This window comes from Nicotiana tabacum, chromosome 14 (genome assembly GCF_000715075.1).
Source record: "Nicotiana tabacum cultivar K326 chromosome 14, ASM71507v2, whole genome shotgun sequence".
NCBI lineage: Eukaryota > Viridiplantae > Streptophyta > Magnoliopsida > Solanales > Solanaceae > Nicotiana > Nicotiana tabacum.
In genome coordinates, this window is record NC_134093.1 from 107,814,086 (window position 1) to 107,834,315 (window position 20,230).

General features: G+C 40.6%; 1 protein-coding gene across 1 annotated transcript; it reads right to left on the minus strand.

Annotated features, from left to right (window-relative positions):
* Window positions 1-2,048: 2,048 nt before the first annotated feature.
* Window positions 2,049-19,849, minus strand: LOC107782128 (protein GID8 homolog). Its single transcript, XM_016602970.2, has 6 exons — window positions 19,625-19,849; window positions 17,279-17,438; window positions 17,069-17,175; window positions 3,287-3,418; window positions 2,562-2,718; window positions 2,049-2,354 (listed from the first exon to the last, which is right to left on the minus strand). Exons 1-6 carry the CDS (start codon window positions 19,673-19,675, stop codon window positions 2,233-2,235), a joined length of 729 nt encoding a protein of 242 aa, XP_016458456.1. The 5' UTR covers window positions 19,676-19,849; the 3' UTR covers window positions 2,049-2,232.
* Window positions 19,850-20,230: the final 381 nt, after the last annotated feature.

The window sequence follows — 20,230 nt, forward strand, 5'->3', positions numbered from 1 at the left end:
CCCACAGCCTCCCCACACCCACACCCACCCCACCCCACCCCCACCCCAACAAAATTCTTCTTTTTCTCTTTAATGGATCATGGAATTTGAGTCTCCCAATGCAAGAAAAAGTGTTACACTAAGAAGATACTGCAACTGGTAAGGGCACAGCTTCTTTAAAAGACCCAAAAATTTTGCATTTTCGTGTTTCTTTCCTGTTTCCATTTTACTTTCCATTGAATATAACCAAACCCCACAAAAAGAAAACAAAAAAAAATATTCGATTATTCTTAAAGTTTTTATAATATAAAGGCCCTCCCCATTCATCACACATAAACCAAACTTGCTTTCCTCACTCCCTTTTTAATCCAAGATTGCCATTTTCAAACACACTTTTGGCCTTTTTCTTTGTTCTTTGATATATATTGCTATATACAAATGTGAAAACCTGAACTAAACACAAAAAGACCAAAACTTGGTTCAAAGTGGGGGTTTCTTGGTTTTCTTTATTATATCATGGGTGGATTTGTGAGAAGTTTTTTATGGATAAACAACTATAGCAAGAAACAATGCAAGTGTTTATTTGGTAGAATGAGAGCAGCAGTAAAGAAAGCAGTGAAAAGCAATGGTGAAAGCAAAAGACAAGTTAAATTTCAGTATGATCCTTTAAGTTATGCTCTTAACTTTGATGATGGAAGCTTTAATTTGGGAATGAGAGATAGGATATTACACCAACAAGCTACTAAACTTCAGACTTGTTCTAAAACTAGTACTACTGCATTGGTTTATGTATTATGGGTGGAGACCTAAGAAGTCTTACCAATTCATTTGGTTGATTTCAGCTTCAATGTTACTCATTTTATTTGAATAGTTTGAGCTTTAATTTATGATACATTACTGCAGTCATTCTTTTCTTTTTAATAATGATAGTATTGGATCAGCTTACGCACACCTTGGTATTCTACCGAGCATGCTATTTCCCACCAGTACACACCAATACCAACCAAGGTGGTTGTTCAGTAAGTCCTACCCCTGATAGACGTTTGTCAAATAAGAGAGGATCTTAGGCCGAACAGATCACCGGCTCCGAACGCCTGCAATCGTGACTTTAGTTCAGGTGGTGTGAGGTGGGAGAGAAGGGAGGTCACAATTGGGGTTCCAAGCTTAGACAGATGGAAAATATTATTCCCTTAAATTTAAAAAAATTGTGGTGGGTTCCTATTGTTGCCAACAAGTGAGGTATAATTAGGATGATATAGTGTAGGGGTTTAGAAATTCAAACCTATGGCATTCATGCAACTAGGAATACAAATCTTGGTGGTTCTGTTCATATTAGGGGCATATATAACATATGATTTCAATACATCCTCAAACATATGTAGTGAGCAAATGAAACTTCATAAGAACCAGTTCGATATACCAAAAAGAAAAAAATTGAAGAATTTGGGTGTGTTTGGTACGAAGTAAAATATTTTTCAATTTTGTCCATTTGGTTGGCTTAAATGTTTTGAAAAACATTTTCCTCATGAACTCATTTTACTTCAATTGGAGGAAAATGTTTTCCAAAACTCTTTTTTCAACCTTCCTCGCCCTATTCCCCATTCCCGCCCTTTTTAGAATAATTAAATTATTGAAGAAAATAAAGGTTGGGTATTGTGTTTGAGGGGTCGGAGGGAGGGGAGGGGAGGAGAAGACATGAAACATGGGGATTTGGAGGAAGGGGTGAGGAGAGTAACATAAAAAATATTTTCTACTCTCTAACCAAACACTAAAATATTTTTCGGAAAAAGTTTTCCACTCACCAACCAAACAAGGAAAAATAAGTGATAATACCACTTATTTTCCATGAAAACATTTTCCTTCGTACCAAACACACCCTTTGTCCTAAAGTTTTGATTGATTTCTCAAATGGGTTCCAATGTATGTGTCTTTATTTTGAAGATTGAGAGATGAATGGATGAGATTCATAAGTTATGTTTGGTTAGTTAGGGAGCTTTGCATGAGATTCAAAAGCTTATTTTCTTTGTATGTTTTCCACAAATTCCATAGACATGTTATGATATGAAAAGTACAAACTAAATTTATGTAACCTTTGATACGATAAGAAAGTAAACTATGTTCATTTACATAGTAGAAACAGACACATACTTCAATCTAAGAAAACCATAATAAGCAGCTATAGTTCTTGAAAGTAGAAACAACATCTTGATACAGGCAACTTGAATCATGCATCAAGGAACATACAGTCATCCTTCAAACAGCAGGATCTTCCAGTGCAGCAGTCGATAAATCATTTATGCGCGGATAAACGGCTTTTTCACCAAGCTGGTTTTGTGCCCATATTAACATCTTCAATAGACTAGGAAGCTTTGGATCTGTTTAATCAAGATAAATCATATTAACATCTTCAATATTTATGGATCTTTTATACATAAATATTCTCAATTAGGTCGCATCACACAAGTATCTTTTCTTTGATTCGATGTCCCAAAAATAAAAAGAACAAAAGATTTTTCTCATATCTTCACAAAGAGATGAGAAGAATGACTAGCAATGTGATCGTTAATGAAAAGGAGACTAACCTTTTTCATGGCTTTGGCTAGTGAGGATTGCAGCATTTACCTCACTTGCGGTCTTTAGCCGCTGTGATACATCTAGAAGCTCTCCGACGGGGCAGTTGGATACATCTTCAAAGGCCAATAATGCAACAGTTTTCTCCAATTCTTCTAAGAAACTTTGCTGCAGAAAAGCAATTAAATCAATCATGTAATAAAGTGGTCGGGTTACATATAGGATTACGCCATCCAAAGCTTTTCTCTGAGAGTGAAAGTTGGTGTTAATCTCAAGCCGAGTCATCAGATGACAAAAGTAGATTTTGCCTCGCGTCCCATAATGCTCGGTAGCCTCCCCAACCTCTCCTAGGGAAGCCAACCAAGAGCAAGGACCCCTGGCGTCAGCGGCTTAGGCATGGAGACAGGGAAGATCACTTAAAAATTCAATAATCCTTTCAAATACTAAATTCCTACTTACATTTCCAAATATATGTAATTTACAAGATTAAACAGTCATCTAGATCAGGCTTGTATTGCCTTTTTTTAGGCATCCCCATGCATGAAATGCTCCCTAGCTAGTGAATGAGTGGAAACAGAGGACATACGCCAATCGCAGCCTTCCCCTTGCATTTCTGCAAAGGGTGTTCAAGCCTCAAACTCGTGGCCTACATGTTACTAAAGGAGCAACTCTGACATTGGCTAAAAAGCACAATTTTAGGGAAATCAAGAGGAGAGATCTATAAATTAATAGTTACATTTTCCTCTCCTCTCGGAGCGAGCTCCTCTTGAGCGAACTCCAAAGCCTCCTCAAGCTTCCCATTCCTTATCAACTCTATCAGCCTTTGCTGCTGGAGGTGGAAAAAGAGCTGGGGGTTTGTATCCAGGATCTGCATCCAAGAAGGTAAAACTATGTTATAATCAATCAAAATTATTAAGTGTATTATATCAACCTAAGTTGCAATTCACAATAAGTGGGCGTTCATTTTGCAAAATTTACTCCCGAGTCTGAAGAATCTCTTAATTAGTAAGTTCTTTAGATGATACAAGAGAAAGTTACGAGAAACGCAAAGGCAAAGCACACATGCTACAAATACGCACTTGCAGCACATAATAAAGAAAGGGCAGCCCGGAGCTTAGTGCAAGCTCCCGCTATGCGCGGGGTCCGGGGAAGGGCCGGACCACAAGGGTCTATAGTACGCAGCCTTACCCTGCATTTCTGCAAGAGGCTGTTTTCACGGCTTGAACCCGTGACCTCCTGGTCACATGACAACAACTTTACCAGTTACGCCAAGGGCAGCACATAACAATAAAACAAAGAAAAGATAAAAGAGAGAAGCACCTACCATAATTTTTTTCCTAGCGTAAGCTTAGGTTTATCACATCACTGATCTGATTTATAAGTGATAATGGCTATATGGAAGCAATGAATTCTCTTCCTTGAAGAGAGTCTGGGGTCTTTTACGATGCATAATAATACAAATTAGAAGATACATGCCCATGTAGAAAGTAAACTCATGGTCCCTCTTGGTCTCGTTGAAATTCTTACTAGAGAAGGAAAGTTGAAAGTTTCACATAGCGAGCATCTCATCTAAGTTCAGATCAAAGGAGGAAGTCGAGGCTTTGGATAGAAAGGATCTCTGTTACCCAGACAGTTCACAGATAGAATGGCTATGATCGAGAGGAAGCACTTCATTTTTATGCACTATTTCCTTGAAAAATTAGGATACAGAGTTCGGTTCAATTTTCAATATACAAAATCCCATTACTTCTTCAAGACTCTAGTTACCTTCCAGATAAAAGCACAGAACACGATAAGAAACATCAAGTAGACGCTTATATATGTTGTCTGCAGAAAAAGAAATTCAGAGTACTACATTTTACACCAAATAGGGGGCATTTTTTGTTCAAATTCACGGGAAACAAATATTATTTTTGTCCAAAAATTACTCCAATTGCAAACAAAACTTTTGTTCTGTTCATAGAAGGACCTTTCGTCCTCAACTTTTTGTTCCTTTTTCATTTCTATCCACAAAATCCTCCTTTAATCCCACAAAACTAGAACAATATAGAAAAGAGAAGGTAAAAAGTTACTACAACATTCAATCTCAAACTAGTTCGGATCGTCTATATAAATCCTATATATTATTATGCTCTATCTAGAGCCGTTCCACTCCACTTCTTTCTAATTTGTCTTTTAGGAGAAGAACTAATTATTCTTTAAATCTCATACATATCCTTAACATGCCATACAATAACCAAACTAAAAAGTAAAAAGACTCCTGATTAACAATAAACATAACCTAATGCAAGTGTGCCTTCTCTTTAATCACAATTAGTTTGCATCGCCTATATTATCCTTTGTCATATCTAAGTTATATGCACCGAAAGTGTAAGCAAAATTTTACACTATGAGTGTATTTTGACCTTTTATAGAAGATTGCTTCCTTTTTAAAAAGATTTCCAATTAATGTTTGTATGGAAAATTACGTTCAATTGCCTTTTTAAATGAAGTGTGCGTAGAACTTATACTCAAATGAAATCTGCTTGGATTAGAAAGATATTAAGTGTTCCAAGATTCTTCATCAAAAAAAAGGAAGTGTTCCGTGACAACATCCCTGCCTGTGATTTTATGTCTATTGCATACTATTTTAACACTTCCAATCATTGTGTTACACCTACAGAGTACAGACTAGTGCATTTGGAAGTTTACGTGGGACATGAACAATCAATCTCAGGCACCTTCTCCTATTATTTTCTCTATATGTACTACTTGCACCTTCTATCTAATATAATCATTTTTAATCTAGTCTAATCTTGGATGACCATATATCCATCTTAAAAACTGTATTCTTGCGACACTCGTCCTGTGAATATGTTGTGTCTCCTCCCATATAATACTTTTAGTCTCATGACCATTTTATGAAATTTGTCTTTCACTCTGGAAGGTATCTTCCTATCAAATACACTCCGCATAGCACGGCCAATTTCAGTCATCATATTTGATTCTATATGTTGCATCTCACTGGATATCTGGCTTCTTTTTTTCTTTTGAAACGGAAAAATCAGAATTCACTGAGGTGTAACCGTGTAACATATAGAATCAATTATGATATCTGATGTTTGCATTTAAAAATCGCAATCTCATTTAGTCTTACCTCAATGTCATTCTTCTTATGTGGGATAAATTGAAGACGACAAGTATAAGTTTGCTCTAATCAAACTAACAAGATACCAAATAGAGGATAAAATCTTCAAATTTCCTTAATATTTTTTAACCATATTAAAGAAGTGTTATACATATAGCCACGCTCATATCTTTTGGATGCTAATGCAAATTTCACGAATGTGCAGGAAAAGCACCTTGTCCGAGATGGACATATAGATATATAAGTGATATATTAAAACTTAAAAGAAAAGGCAGGTGGGCACAATAGCTCCTCCAAGCCAAGTATTTACGTACTCTGACCCTGATAGCAAATAAGCTAGCCCAGTTTTTCCCCACTATTTTCATGGAAGCATTTAGAAATTTCTATATTTAGCTCCGCCTAAGTCAGATGTGTAGTGTAGTACTCATTCTATATTATCTACTTTATGGAATTAAAAGAAAAAATATAAATTGCACCAAGGTTGTCGCCCAGTAGTCATTGAAGTGGGAGAAAACCATGGAGTTTGTATACGGTTAAGACCGGTATCAACCTTCGTATGATTAGTCAAGATTGGAACATAATGGACCGAAGATCATCTTCGTAATATCGGGTATGAGATCCGAAGCCAGGTTACCGGCAACATCCTCAACGCCAGTAAAAAGACCACAGAAGGGATCGTCCCCCTCATGAGGCCTGTCTAGTTTGAGGGCACCCCAAAGCTTGGGCTTCCCGAATCGCCCCTTCAGAAAATGTAGGAAAGGTGGGCGAGTCTTTGATTGTTGCTGCCAGGTGAGTCACTTGGGAAGTTCCCTTCGGTTCGAAGAGATTCGGGAACAACCCCTTCGGATACACCCCCAATCTGTTGGCTTCGATTGGAAACATCCTCGATCCGCAATGACTCAGGAACTCTGCCCGAATCCTTCTCCGATATACCCCCGATTTGAGCCGGAGCTGTATAAACCACCATCGATCCACCTGTCTGTGGAGCATCAGTGGTTTTCTTTGTTCGGGCCATCGGCACGAACTCCTCATTTTCCTCTTCCTCATCTTCATCTCTTAGGCGTTGAACCGACTCTGGGGTCAATGGGGTAGTATTCTTCTTCAACTTATGAGTCGACCTTGCCTTCGGTTTTGGATTCTCGGAAGTAGAGGCCCTTTTCCTCTTATATCCCTTCGGCGGTTCGGAAGCTGGGATCGAGGTCTTTTCCTCGCCGGGCAAGGACCTCAAAACTACGTCTCTATAGTATCGGCTATCGGACGCATCAAAGATACTAAATGGCCTCGACCTATGCAGACCGATCCTGCCCAGAGAAATCCCAATCAAATGTGCGAATATCATGGCACTCATGGCCACAGAACGGAAGATTGCAGGCAACTAAGAGAGGAGGTAGCTCGGTTATTCAACAAAAGGCACCTTCGAGAATTTTTAAGTGACAGGGCCAAAAATCATTTCAAAACAGGAATTTCAATAGACAAAACGAACAAGAAGAGCCACAACACATCATCCACATGATCATTGGTGGGATCGATACCCCCCAGGGGCCGGTGCTTAAATGCACTAAGATGTCGGTTGTAAGAGAAAAGCGATCTCGGACTCAGATTACACCCTTGAAGGAACCTTGTCCTTTAATAACGAAGACGCAGAAGGAATCATGCAACCACATAACGATGCACTGGTAATATCTGTACTTGTGAATAAAACTCAAGTTAAACGTGTGTTAATTGATCCAGGTAGTTCGGCCAACATCATTCGATCAAGGGTCGTAGAGCAACGCGGTCTACAGGACCAGGTCGTGCCCGCAACCTTGGTACTAAACGGATTCAATATGGCATGTGAAACTACTAAGGGCGAAATAATCTTGCCAGTAAACGTGGCCGGAACCATCCAAGAAACAAAGTTCCACGTGATCGAAGGCGATATGAGAAATAACGCCCTGTTCGGAAGGTCGTGGATCCACAATATGAGGGTTGTACCCTCGACCCTCCACCAGGTTTTGAAGTTCCCAACATCGAAGGGAATCAAAACGGTCTACGGGGAGCAACCGGCCGCAAAAGAAATGTTTGTCGTCGATGAAGTGATTCCGATGTCATCATTATCATCAGCAAAAGGATCGGATTCGAAGGAGGAACGAAATACCAAATAGCAATTACAAATGTCAACTTCGACCCAATTAGAGAATCATAAGACTGACGAAGATGATGAACATAGGATCTCTCGATCTTTCATGGTTCCCGATGATTCCGACGCCACTCAATCAACAATCTAAGAACTGGAGCAAGTCATACTAATCGAATATCTGCCCGAACGAAAGGCATACTTGGACACGGGGTTAGATCCCGAGCTCAGGAGAAAGCTTATTCAATTTCTTATAGCTAACATAGACTGTTTCGTTTGGTCCCATCTTGACATGACAGGGATCCCACCGGGAATCACCACTCATAAGCTAAGCTTAGACCCAAAATTCCACCCGGTAAAACAAAAAAGAAGGCCCCAGTCCGAGGTCAAACACGCCTTCATCAAAGACTAGGTAACCAAACTCCTTAAGATAGGGTCCATTCGGGAAGTAAAGTACCCTGAATGGCTAGCAAATGTGGTGGTAGTCCCTAAAAAAGGGAACAAACTTAGAATGTATATAGATTATAAAGACCTGAATAAAGTATGCCCTAAGAACTCTTTTCCTTTGCCTAATATCGATCGTATGATCGATGCCACGACCGGCCACGAGACTCTCAGTTTTCTCGATGCCTATTCCGGGTACAACCAAATACAGATGAACCCGGAGGATCAGGAAAAAACCTCATTTATCACTAAGTACGTGACCTACTGTTATAATGTAATGCCATTTGGCCTAAAAATGCTGGTGCAACTTATCAACGCCTAGTAAACAGAATATTCGAAAAGCAAATAAAAAAATCAATGGAAGTTTATATTGATGACATATTAGTTAAATCCCTGCGAGCAGAGGACCATTTAAAGCATTTGCAGGAAAATTTCGACATACTAAGGGAGTACAATATGAAGCTCAATCCCGAAAAATGTGCTTTCGGGGTTGGCTCGGGCAAGTTTCTCGGTTTCATGGTGTCCAATCGAGGAATCGAGATTAACCCCGATAAAATCAAAGCAATCGAGGACATCACAGTGGTAGATAATGTAAAGGTCGTGCAAAGGCTAACGGGGCGGATAGCCGCCCTGGGACGATTCATTTCGAGATCCTCGGATAGGAGCCACCGATTTTTCTCTTTGCTTAAAAAGAAAAGCAATTTTTCATGGATTCCGGAATGTCAGCAGGCTTTGGAAGAGCTAAAACAATATTTATCGAGCCCTCCGTTGCTTCATACCCCGAAGGCAGACGAACAACTTTATCTGTATCTAGCTATCTCGGAGATAGCGGTGAGTGGAGTCCTAATTCGAGAAGAACGAGGTACGCAATTCCCTATTTATTATGTCAGTCGAACTTTAGGCGGGGCCGAAACTAGATATCCACACTTAGAAAAATTAGCGCTTGCTTTAATAAGTGCCTCTAGGAAACTAAGACCATATTTTTAGTGCCATCCAATACATGTTGTAACAACTTATCCTCTACGAAATATGTTACACAAACCTAAGCTTTCAGGTCGATTGGCCAAATAGGCCATAAAGATTGGCGGGTACGACATCGAGTATCGACCTCGAACTGCCATCAAATCTCAAATCTTAGCAGACTTCGTGGCTGACTTTACGCCAGCCTTCGTACCCGAGATTGAAAAAGAATTACTGATAAAATCGGGTATCTCTTCGGGAGTCTGGACCCTCTTTACGGACGGTGCCTCGAACGCAAAGGGGTCCGGACTGGGCATCGTACTAAAATCGCCCACAGGTAATGTAGTTAGACAGTCTATTAAAACTACAAAATTGACTAACAATGAGGCCGAGTATGAGGCCGTGATTGCAGGTCTCGAACTAGCCAGAAGTTGGGGAGCCGAGAGGCCGAGTATGAGGCCGTGATTGCAGGTCTCGAACTAGCCAGAAGTTTGGGAGCCGAGGTCGTGGAGGCTAAATGTGATTCCCTCCTCGTGGTAAATCAAGTCAATGGGACTTTTGAAGTCCGAGAAGATCGAATGCAAAGGTACTTGGATAAATTACAAGTGACTCTACATCGATTTAAGGAATGAACTTTGCAACATATACTTCGGGAGCAGAACAGTGAGGCCGATGCTCTGGCAAACTTAGGTTCGTCGGTCGAAGATGACGAACTCAACTCGGGGACTGTCGTACAACTCATGAAATCGGTAATCGAAGCAGGTCATGCCGAGATAAACTCCACAAGTCTAACCTGGAATTGGAGAAACAAATATATAGAGTACTTCAAGAACGGGAAGCTGCCATCAGACCCAAAAGAATGGCGCACAAAGGCAGCACGGTTCACCTTGTCCGAAGACAGAAAGCTATTTAGGAGGACGTTCGATGGTCCACTGGCAATATGTTTGCGACCAGGAGACACTGATTACATCCTACATGAGATTCACGAGGGCACTTGTGGGAATCATTCCGGTGCCGATTCATTGGTCCACAAAACAATCAGAGCAGGATATTATTGGATCGATATGGATAAAGATGCAAGAGAGTTCATTCGAAAATGCGATAAATGTCAGAGACATGCGCTCATGATTCATCAACCCGGGGAACTTCTCCACTCGGTCCTAGCTCCTTGGCCTTTCATGAAATGGGGAATGGACATCGTCGGCCCCCTCCCATCGGCCCCAGTAAGGCTCAGTATATTTTGTTTATGACTGATTATTTCTATAAACGAGTTGAAGCACAGGCTTTCGAGAAAGTCAGAGAAAAGGAGGTGGTAGACTTCATTTGGGACAACATCATATGTCGGTTCGGGATGCCATCCGAGATTGTATGTGACAATAGAAAATAATTCATCGGAAGCAAAGTAACCAAATTTCTCAAAGACCACAAAATCAAAAGGATCCTATCAACACCTTATCATCCCAGCGGGAACGGACAGGCCGAATCGACCAACAAAACCATCATCCAAAATCTTAAGAAAAGATTAACCAACGCTAAAGGAAAATGGAGAGAAATACTACCCGAAGTCCTATGGGCATACCGCACAACATCGAAATCGAGTACCGGAGCGACACCATTCTCGTTGGTTTATGGCGCCGAAGCTCTTATCCTGGTTGAGGTCGTAGAACCTAGCATCAGATTTCGATATGCAACAAATGAGTCGAACAACGAGACGATGAACACGAGCCTAAAATTATTGGACGAAAAACGAGAAGCAGCTCTCGTCCGATTAGCCGCTCAAAAACAGCGGATCGAAAGGTATTATAATCGAAGAACCAATCTTCAATATTTTAAAATCGGGGACTTAGTGCTAAGGAAAGTCACCCTCAACACCTGAAATCCAAATGAAGGGAAACTGGGTCCTAACTGGGAAGGACCGTATCAGGTTCTCGAAATCGTCGGTAAAGGATCCTACAAGCTCGGTGTGATAAACGGCAAACAACTATCAAGCAATTGGAATGTGTCGCACCTAAAACGATACTACTGCTAAGGTACGACCCTCCTATGTTCATCTATATTTCGAAACTAACCCTTGAAGGAGTTCGACCAGGGACAAGGATGGATTATCTAACCCAAAGCCTTTAGGCCTGAAAGCACGCATTGCACTCTTTTTTCCTTAGACCGATTTTATCCCAAATGGGTTTTTCGGCAAGGTTTTTAATGAGGCAACCATTAATCGTGCTAACTTAGAACAATTCAACAGTATCCAACGCCTCTTTACAATCAACCTCGAATACTGGGGGGCATTACCGTCGAATATATCAAGTTCAATCGCCAAGTTCGATGAAAGGAAGTTACTTCATGACAACAGGGTTTCGATAGGAAAAATTGTAAGAGCCAAATGATCAAAACGAACCATGCTCGTGTAGTTTGCTCGATCCCTGGCACAAAATATGAACATGTGTATAATGACATAAAGAGAAATATCTCCTTTACCGATATCTCATATCTCAGAATCCATCCTCTATTTTGTGATCTATTATGCAAACAGGCTCAAGGGCCGACCATTACCCCATAAATCGGGGACTGCCAACCGAAAAGTCAACAAGATCAAGCCCCACATAAGCCTACGGGTTACGTTACTTCGAGTCCGAGCAAAACGCTCACTCGACCATAAAGCCTACGGGCTACAGCACTTCGAGTTCGAGCAATCACTCACTGGACTACTAAGCCTACGGGCTACATTACTTCGAGTCCGAGCAAAAGTTCACTCGTCTATTAAGCCTACGGGCTACATCACTTCGAGTTCGAGCAATCACTCACTCGACTATTAAGCCTACGGGCTACATCACTTCGAGTTCGAGCAAACGCTCACTCGACTACTAAGCATACGGGCTACATTACTTTGAGTCCGAGCAAACGCTCACTCGACTATTAAGCCTACGGGCTACATCACTTCGAGTTCGAGCAATCACAAACTCGACTATTAAGCCTACGGGCTACAACACTTCGAGTTCGAGCAATCACGCACTCGACTACTAAGCCTAGAGCTAATCTTATTTGGAGTTCGAACAATCACTCACTCGACCATAAAGCCTACGGGCTACAACACTTCGAGTTCGAGCAATCACTCACTCGACTACTAAGCCTAAGAGCTAATCTTATTTCGAGTTCGAGCAATCACTCACTCGACCATAAAGCCTACGAGCTACATTACTGCGAGTCCGAGCAAACGCTCACTCGACTATTAAGCCTAAGGGCTATTTTTAATTCAAGTTCGAGCAAACGTTCGCTCGGTTATAAAGGCTACAAGGTCCGACTTCGATCAAATTGCCTAAGGCCTCGAACTTATGAAAACTTTCATAAGGCATGAATGAAACAAAATCTTCACAATGCAAAGAATAAAACAGAGACAAATCGGGAAAGGAAAAGATCTTTATATATATATAAGAGTATATACAACGTCCGATCAGGACCCTACACAAAAAAATCAAAATGGAAAAAACCCTAAGTTTCCTGGTTATCTCCGGGGGCAGTCTCTTCTCCATCGGGCTCCTCCCCGCTCTCAGACCCACTCTTGCTCCCATCATCATCATCATCATCGGCTTCAAGCTCTTTAGCCTTTTTTATCTCTTCGGTAAGATCGAAACCTCGAGCATGGATCTCCTCGAGGGTTTCCCTCCGAGATTGGCATTTGGCGAGTTCAACAACCCAATATGCTCGAGTTTGAGCGGTCTCGGCTGCCTTTTTTGCTTGCACTTGAGTGGCTTCAGCATCGGCCCGATAGACGGCCACGAATGCATCCGCCTCAGCCTTTGCTTTTTCGGTTTCAGATTTGGCCTTGGCAAGTTCGAAAGCCAACCGAGCCTCGAGCTCCTCTATTTTTCTTGCTTGAACCGAGCTCTTCTCCTTCATGCCTTGAAGTTGTCTTTCGGCCGATGATAATTGGGCTCGAGCGGTCTCTTTTTCTACAGCGAGGCGGTCCATGCCTTCTTTCCACCCCAAGGTCTCAGCCCTTATCGTATCGACCTCCTCACGAAGCAACCCGATCACCTCAAGCTTCTGTTGCAGCTATGAGATCGAAATATTAGCCACCGTTCCCGAATCGAGCCCATGAGTTTTTAAGATTATCATTACCTGCTCGGTCAGGTCGGTCTAATCTTGGTATGCCTTGGCCAACTCAGCTCGGAGATCTTTGATCTCTTCCTCTTTCTGTCCATTAAGAAGTTTGAGGGCATTTCTCTCTTCCGAAAGCCCTCGAAAGTCGGCCTCACGTCGGCTCAGTTCCGTTCGAGACTTGGAAAACTCCTCTTGATGAAGAGCTAAAGCCTATACGAAAAAGAGAAAAAGTTAAGCAGAAAATAGAAAAACATGACATCAACAAAGGGAATCGAGACTTGCCCGATTCAGGGTTCGTTGAACCTCGAAGAAAAGACTCGACGCGTCACTCGGGCCGGCAGCATCCTCAATACCGGTAAACAAATCGCGAAAGGGGTCCTCTCCCTCATGGGCCTCGTCTACCAAGAGGGTCCCCAATGCTCGGGCTTCCCGAATCGCCCCTTCGGAAAAAGCAGGGAGAGTAGGCGCGTCTCCGATTACTATTGGCCCAAACGAGTCGCTTGGGGAGTTCTCCTCAGTTCGAAGAGCTTCAGGGTCGGCCCCTTCAGATATACCCACCGTTTGTTGACTTCGGTGGGAGGCATCCTCGATCTCCAACAACACGGGGACTTTGCCCGAGTCCTTCTCCGACATCCCCTCAGTTCGAGATGGAGCCTCATCAAACGCCATCGACCCCGCTGCCTTTGGGGCATCGATGGTTCTCTTCACTTGGGCCACCGGTATGGACCCGTCATTTTCTTCTTCCTCTTCGACTTCATCCCTTAGACGCCGAACTGATTCTTCGGTCAAAGGGATGGTGTTCTTCCTCGGCTAACGAGCCGTCTTTGTCTTAAGTGTTGGATCCTCAGAGGTAGAGGCCCTTTTTCTTTTGTTGTCCTTCGCCGGTTTTGGAACCGGGGCCAAAGTCTTTTCCTCGCCAGACGGGGGCCTCATAACCGCATCTTTGCCAAGGCCTACACACAAAAAAATTAGTTAAGTATAAGAAAAACATTTTGTTCAAATCATCAAAGACATGGGAAAGAGGCTTACCATGATTTTTGGCCTCCCATCGGCCCTTTGATAAATCGCGCCACGAGCGCTCGGCATATGTAGAGGTCGAAGCCAAGCCCCGTACCCAGCTCTTAAGGTTAGGAACTGCACTGGGCATCCAAGCAACCGCTGCATCGCAAAAAGGATATCGGTGAGAAAGAAACGAAAGAGCAAAACAATAGGAGGAGCTAACAGTAGAATTATACTTACGCTTCATGTTCCATTCCTCGGGAAATGGCATCTTCTCGGCCGGGATTAGGTCCGAAGTCTTCACTCGAACGAACCTGCCCATCCAGTCCCGGTCCTTGTCTTCGTCTATGCTCGAGAACATCACTTTGGTAGTCCGGCGTTGGAGTTTTATTAACCCAGCTCGATAGAGGCGGGGGCTGTACAATCTAATGAGGTGGTCGAGGGTGAAAGACATCCCCTCGACTTTGTTCACGAAGAAGCGGATCAGAATAACGATCCGCCAAAAAGAAGGGTGGATTTGGCCTAGAGTTACTCGATATTGGCGGCAAAAATCGATTACAACAGGGTCGAGGGGGCCTAACGTGAAAGGGCAAGTGTACACACTTAAAAACCCTTTCACATGAGTAGTAATATCTTCTTCGGGAGCCGGGATTATCACTTCTTTGTCCTCCCAGTTGCAATCTTTCCTTAACTGTTCAAAATGGCCCTCGGTTATCGAGCACATGTACCTCGATACTGGCTCGCATCGACCAGGAACCGGCGAAGCTTTGTCGATCTTAAAATCGAAGGTAAGAACACACACCCCGAGAACACACTCCTCAGGTCGTGGCTTCACCGGACGAGCCGCGAAGAGGAAACTTTTTCTTTCTAAGGAATGGTTTTTGACGTTTTCGCCATTAGGATTTGAAGATTGAAGATAGAGGAAGATGACAAGATTTGGTGTTCTGAAGAGGGATTTTGCAGTGAAAATCACAAATTTACAGATGAAGAACTCAGAAGATGCGAAAGGGAACTTAGAAGATTTGGAGATGTAAAGGTAAAAAGTGGTAAAAAGAAGGGCTATTTATAGGGTTGGCAATGACGGTTCAATGTCAACAATGGCCGATCATCGTCTGACACACATTTAATGCCTTGGTAAACTGAACCGACGGGACATCTATCATGTACGTCATGGTCGGGCTCGATAAAAATGTCAGTTTGAATCGAGTCATACCGTTGGAAAATCATGTCGTTTCTCGCCACATTCTTCTAGAGAAACGAGGGGACTATCTGTATACGGTCAAAACCAGTTTCGACTTTCGTATGATTAGTCAAGATTGGAACATAATGGACCGAAGGTTATCTTCGTAATATCGGGTATGAGGTCCGAAGCCAGGTTACCGAGCTCAAATTTCTGAGACAGATCAAATACCGAGCTCAAAGTCATTACCGAGCCCGAGTCCAAATCGAACTATGAAGTGAAGCGGTGTCGTCGAGCTTAAGAGCCAGAGACCGACCAATATCGAGCCCGATTCGATATCGAGCCCCGAGCCAATACTGAGTTCGAGTCAATATCGAGCTCGAGTTAATATCGAACTCTAAATCTGGAAATCGACCAATACCGAATCCGACCAAGATCGAGCCAAGAGACAAGAGCTGTTATAGCCGCACTACGGGAGAGAATCTTAGTGAAAATTAGGGAAAAGCTAATCTATCATGGGATCCCCACTATGTATTTTTAATTATATCTAAAATAGGATTCCTCCACTATAAGAGGGATAGCTACTATTTCTGTAAGGGATCCAACATTGAAGGCATTCTTACACACTCATATTATTCACAGAGAAAAACATACCGATATTCGTATAGAGATTATCCTTTTTGGGGCTTAGTACATTGATTCATCTTGCTTGTTCATAAGATATTTTCCACTCAACTTGATTTGTATTTCATTCTTTATAAGTCAATATTCAATATATTTCTACCTACTTTTCGATTTGTGCCGAGTTATACCATGTATCCTTAGAACTACGTATAAATTCAACTTTATCCGTTTTTCGGGTAAACAGAATCTCAGGTTCAAATCTCAATGGAGGCAAAAAAAAGTATTCCCTTCGTTTCAATTTATATGACACACCTTGACTTGGCTCGTAGTTTAAGAAAAAAAGAGAAACTTTTCAAATTTGTGGTCTTCAAAGTATAAAGAGTGAAGCCTTGTGTCTATAACATTTGTGTGGCTATAAAAGCTTCTCATTAAGGGAATGAAAATTTTAAAGTTAAATTATTTCCAAATATATAAATATGTCATTCTTTTTTAAACGGACTAATAAAGAAAATGTGTCACATAAATTGCAAACGAAGGGCATAGTGATTTCTTCTCATTTACCTAAGCCTTGGTGGGCATAATTACCCGGTACCTATGTTGATGGGAGGTAGCAGGTTCCCGGTGGAATAGTCGAGGTGCGTGTAAGCTGGGAAAACCTAAAACGAATACAAATTCATGACTTATCAACGGGGTAGCAAAATAATAAGGTAATTACAACACTAAACTAAGTGTTTCAGGGAACCTAAAACTAAGAGTAAATTCATTAAAGTGGAGGGTACACCTAGCTCATTCAAAACACAATTTCTATTGTGACTGTTATTACCTAACATGACTTCACCATTATGAAATGTCTTTGGCGTCAACTTAGAGAAACTTGCTCCACCCAAATATGATCAAAAGATGAAGATGAATTTGGTTCTGAATAATAAGGACAAAACGCATTGAAAACGGGAAAAAAGAGCATACATACCTCGGGATTCAAATCATTAACCTTCTCAATTGCATCCTCTACATTACCAGCCTGTACTGCCTTTTTAACTGCCATCCGATCAGTGATAGTAGCAAGATCTATATCAGCTATTCATTCATAAGGAGAAGCACAATCTTAGATGTACATATGCAACGGCACAAGTTCATACAATAACATAAAATGAGCAACCAAAAGATGATAGAAGGATACGATCTGTTCCAGATTCCATTCTGAACTTTTCTGCTGCTTCTACATAACCCTCTGTGACTAAAAAGTTCATCACTAATCTATTCATATCTTCTTTTCTAATTTTTACATCACTGAGCCTTTTCTCCCACTCTTCTCTTGTGATTACTTTCTTTGATGTTGCCTGCAAAGGAGGGAAAGGAAAAAATTCAAAATAAAATAAATGTGTCACTGCACCATCTAAACCTGTAAGTTTTGTGGCAGCAAAATTTTATATGAACAAAAAATGAAAAAAAAATTACAAGTAAATCCATATGCATCTTTTGGAAAGCCATTCAGCAGTAAGTATCTGACTCATATACATAATTGGACCAGAAATCAACTTAATTGGAATTATCACTACTATATCAAATAACATCAAGTACATTCGAAATCTCACGGGTCGTTTTAGGCAACATTGCTGACTAAGCATCGTATTCTTAAAACCTTTTAGGATATCAAGGCTTGATATCCTGAAGAATTGTATGATAAATGACAATGTAATACATAAAACTAAGATAAGTTAGTAAAAATGGACAAGTGTCACAGAAATGTTAAGCCCTGGAGGTAACCATCAAAGTAAAAAAGAAAGTTCTATAGAACGATTTTAGACCAACATTATTGTAAGGGAGTCTAAGGTCCAAAACATCGATAAGATGAGTGTCACATAAACGCGGATGTTAGAATGGCTGAGTTATCATAGAAAAATGATCACGCCCTAGAAAGTACAAGTAGCATACATGGAGGATACAATGATAACAAGGTCGCTTGAGATGATTCCTCGTGTTCCACATTGAGCTCCAGATGCATCGATCCAAAGTGTGAAATTATGGTGATTGAAGGGGTTAGAAGAGAACAAAGTAAAACAAAATCACATGAAAGAAGTTATCTTGAAGACTTATAATTTCTTAGAGAATCCGTGCACACATAGTGAAAAGAGTATAATGGAAGAGAAAGATATATATAGGTGATACTAACCAGTTAGGATTAAGGTTTAGTCATGTCATAAACTTTACTTCTAGGAGTTCGGGAAGGCTAGAAATAAACAAAGAGTGATAGAAAAGAATAAAATGCTTCCCATGTTCTTTTCTTTCACATCGGGAGAAGTAGAAGGAGACACCGTGCAAAAACTTAGGTCGTCCTGTAATCTCGTTAGAAGTTACATGCCAGAAGTTACATGCCAGTAAAAAAAAAATATAAAGAACTTCTAGTATTAGAGAACCTAAATTATGGAACATTAGATTGAGATGGGTCTAAATGGAGCGACATAGATAGTGATGATTCATATAGCTGACCTAACTATCTTAGGAGTGAGGTGCAACAATAACATTATTTGTTGTGTTGCAGTCCGTGGCGATCCCAAGATTTTGCACAAGCGGGTTCATTAAACACGACACCAATATAACAATTGAGATTTGCTCGACTATATTTTTTCTTTTTTTATTCGTGACAACAAAAGAAAGTCATCAATTTAAAGTTGATGTTTTTAGCTTTGGCAGTTGAGCAAGTTTTTTAAATTGACTTGCACGTTTCACGTTATAGAAGAGAAATGAAGTGTTAGGGCTCTAAAGTGAACTTAATAAGGGTAGTGCAGCCATACAAACATACCTAATAACCATCAAAAAGTAAAGACTGAGTGTTGTTATGTAGACTCGAACGCTGAACCATCTAGAGCATGTGAATCCACTTGACCACTACGCCACAAAGGTGTGCTATGTCAAGTGGATTCATTATTATTAAAATAAAGGTATTGTTTCTATTTCAGATGATAATTACATGTATACGTAGTATATTTTTCGACGAAGCGGGTTCATTTGAATCCTCTTTGATACACGTGGGTCCGCCCTTGGTTGCAGTATTAGTATCATGAATTTTCTGTGGGTTTAAGTTTTGTGGACCGTTTATGCAATCAGGTCATTAGTAACTCTATATGGTAAGATGTTAACTAAGAACCCACTAAATATGGTAAGCGACCTGCTATCTCAAGTTAAATTACATTGATAGTGTAAAGCTTTCAGTGTATAAAACTTAAATCCATTTTCTACATACTCCAGAATCTTTTATATGCATATAATAATATCTAAGTATAACTTAAACATGAAAATCTACAAATCATAACACCCTGAAAAAGGCATTAACGTGATTTCAGATCCGTGTCCTTTATCTTAAACCTACAGCCCTATTATGTACGAACCAATCAATCAACTATGCCTCAAATTAAATTAGTCCAGAGTAAACTATGTATTGCTAAATTTGTATAATTGGCGCAATGAAAAAATTAAGTCCAAAAAACAAAAGACGTAATTGAGAGGAAAACTGAAAGAACAATACCATGGCTTCGATTTCAGCTAATTGACGAATCACAATCCAGAACAGTGACATCAGTATTCAGAACTACCCATTAAAATTACCGGATCAGTCGCCGGAATTTCCTTTTTGGGTTCCGATTTTAGCCGCCTCCCGGCGGAAATGAAGTTGAATAAATTAACCGGGGGAAACTGAGTAGGGAAATTTCTAGTTTCTCTAAGAATATAAGTAAATATGTTTTATGTGTGCTTAAATTATAGAAGAACTATTTAGGTAAATATGATTCTTTTTATTTTATGAAAATTCTCTCGTGAGACTCAAGATTGGGATTTCCTAGTGAACAATACAAAACATGAATGAATTAAAACAATGTAAAAAAAAATTGTGATTATAATAATTTATTTTATTACATTAGATGCTTGGGTGTGCATATGGCATATATCAAACTCATTAAGTATATATACGTGGAGCCAAGACTCGAGTAAGAATAGTGAGAGGAGACTCGGACTACTTCGCAATCATGATAGGGTTAAACCAAGGATTAACTCTTAGCTTGTTTTTATATGTCGTAGTGATGTATGAATTGACAAGGCATATTCAAGGGGAGGTAATATGTATGTTATTTACAAA

What these genes read in the sequence shown, in the direction of transcription:
- LOC107782128 (XM_016602970.2), bottom strand. Translation starts at nt 19,675, where the DNA reads ATGTCACTGTTCTGGATTGTGATTCGTCAATTAGCTGAAATCGAAGCC. An exon ending in TAGCTGAAATCGAAGCCATG is followed by an intron (nt 17,439 to 19,624) that starts GTATTGTTCTTT and finishes CCTCCTTTGCAG; the next exon opens with GCAACATCAAAGAAAGTAAT. An exon ending in TAGCCAAAGCCATGAAAAAG is followed by an intron (nt 2,355 to 2,561) that starts GTTAGTCTCCTT and finishes TTGATTAAACAG; the next exon opens with ATCCAAAGCTTCCTAGTCTA.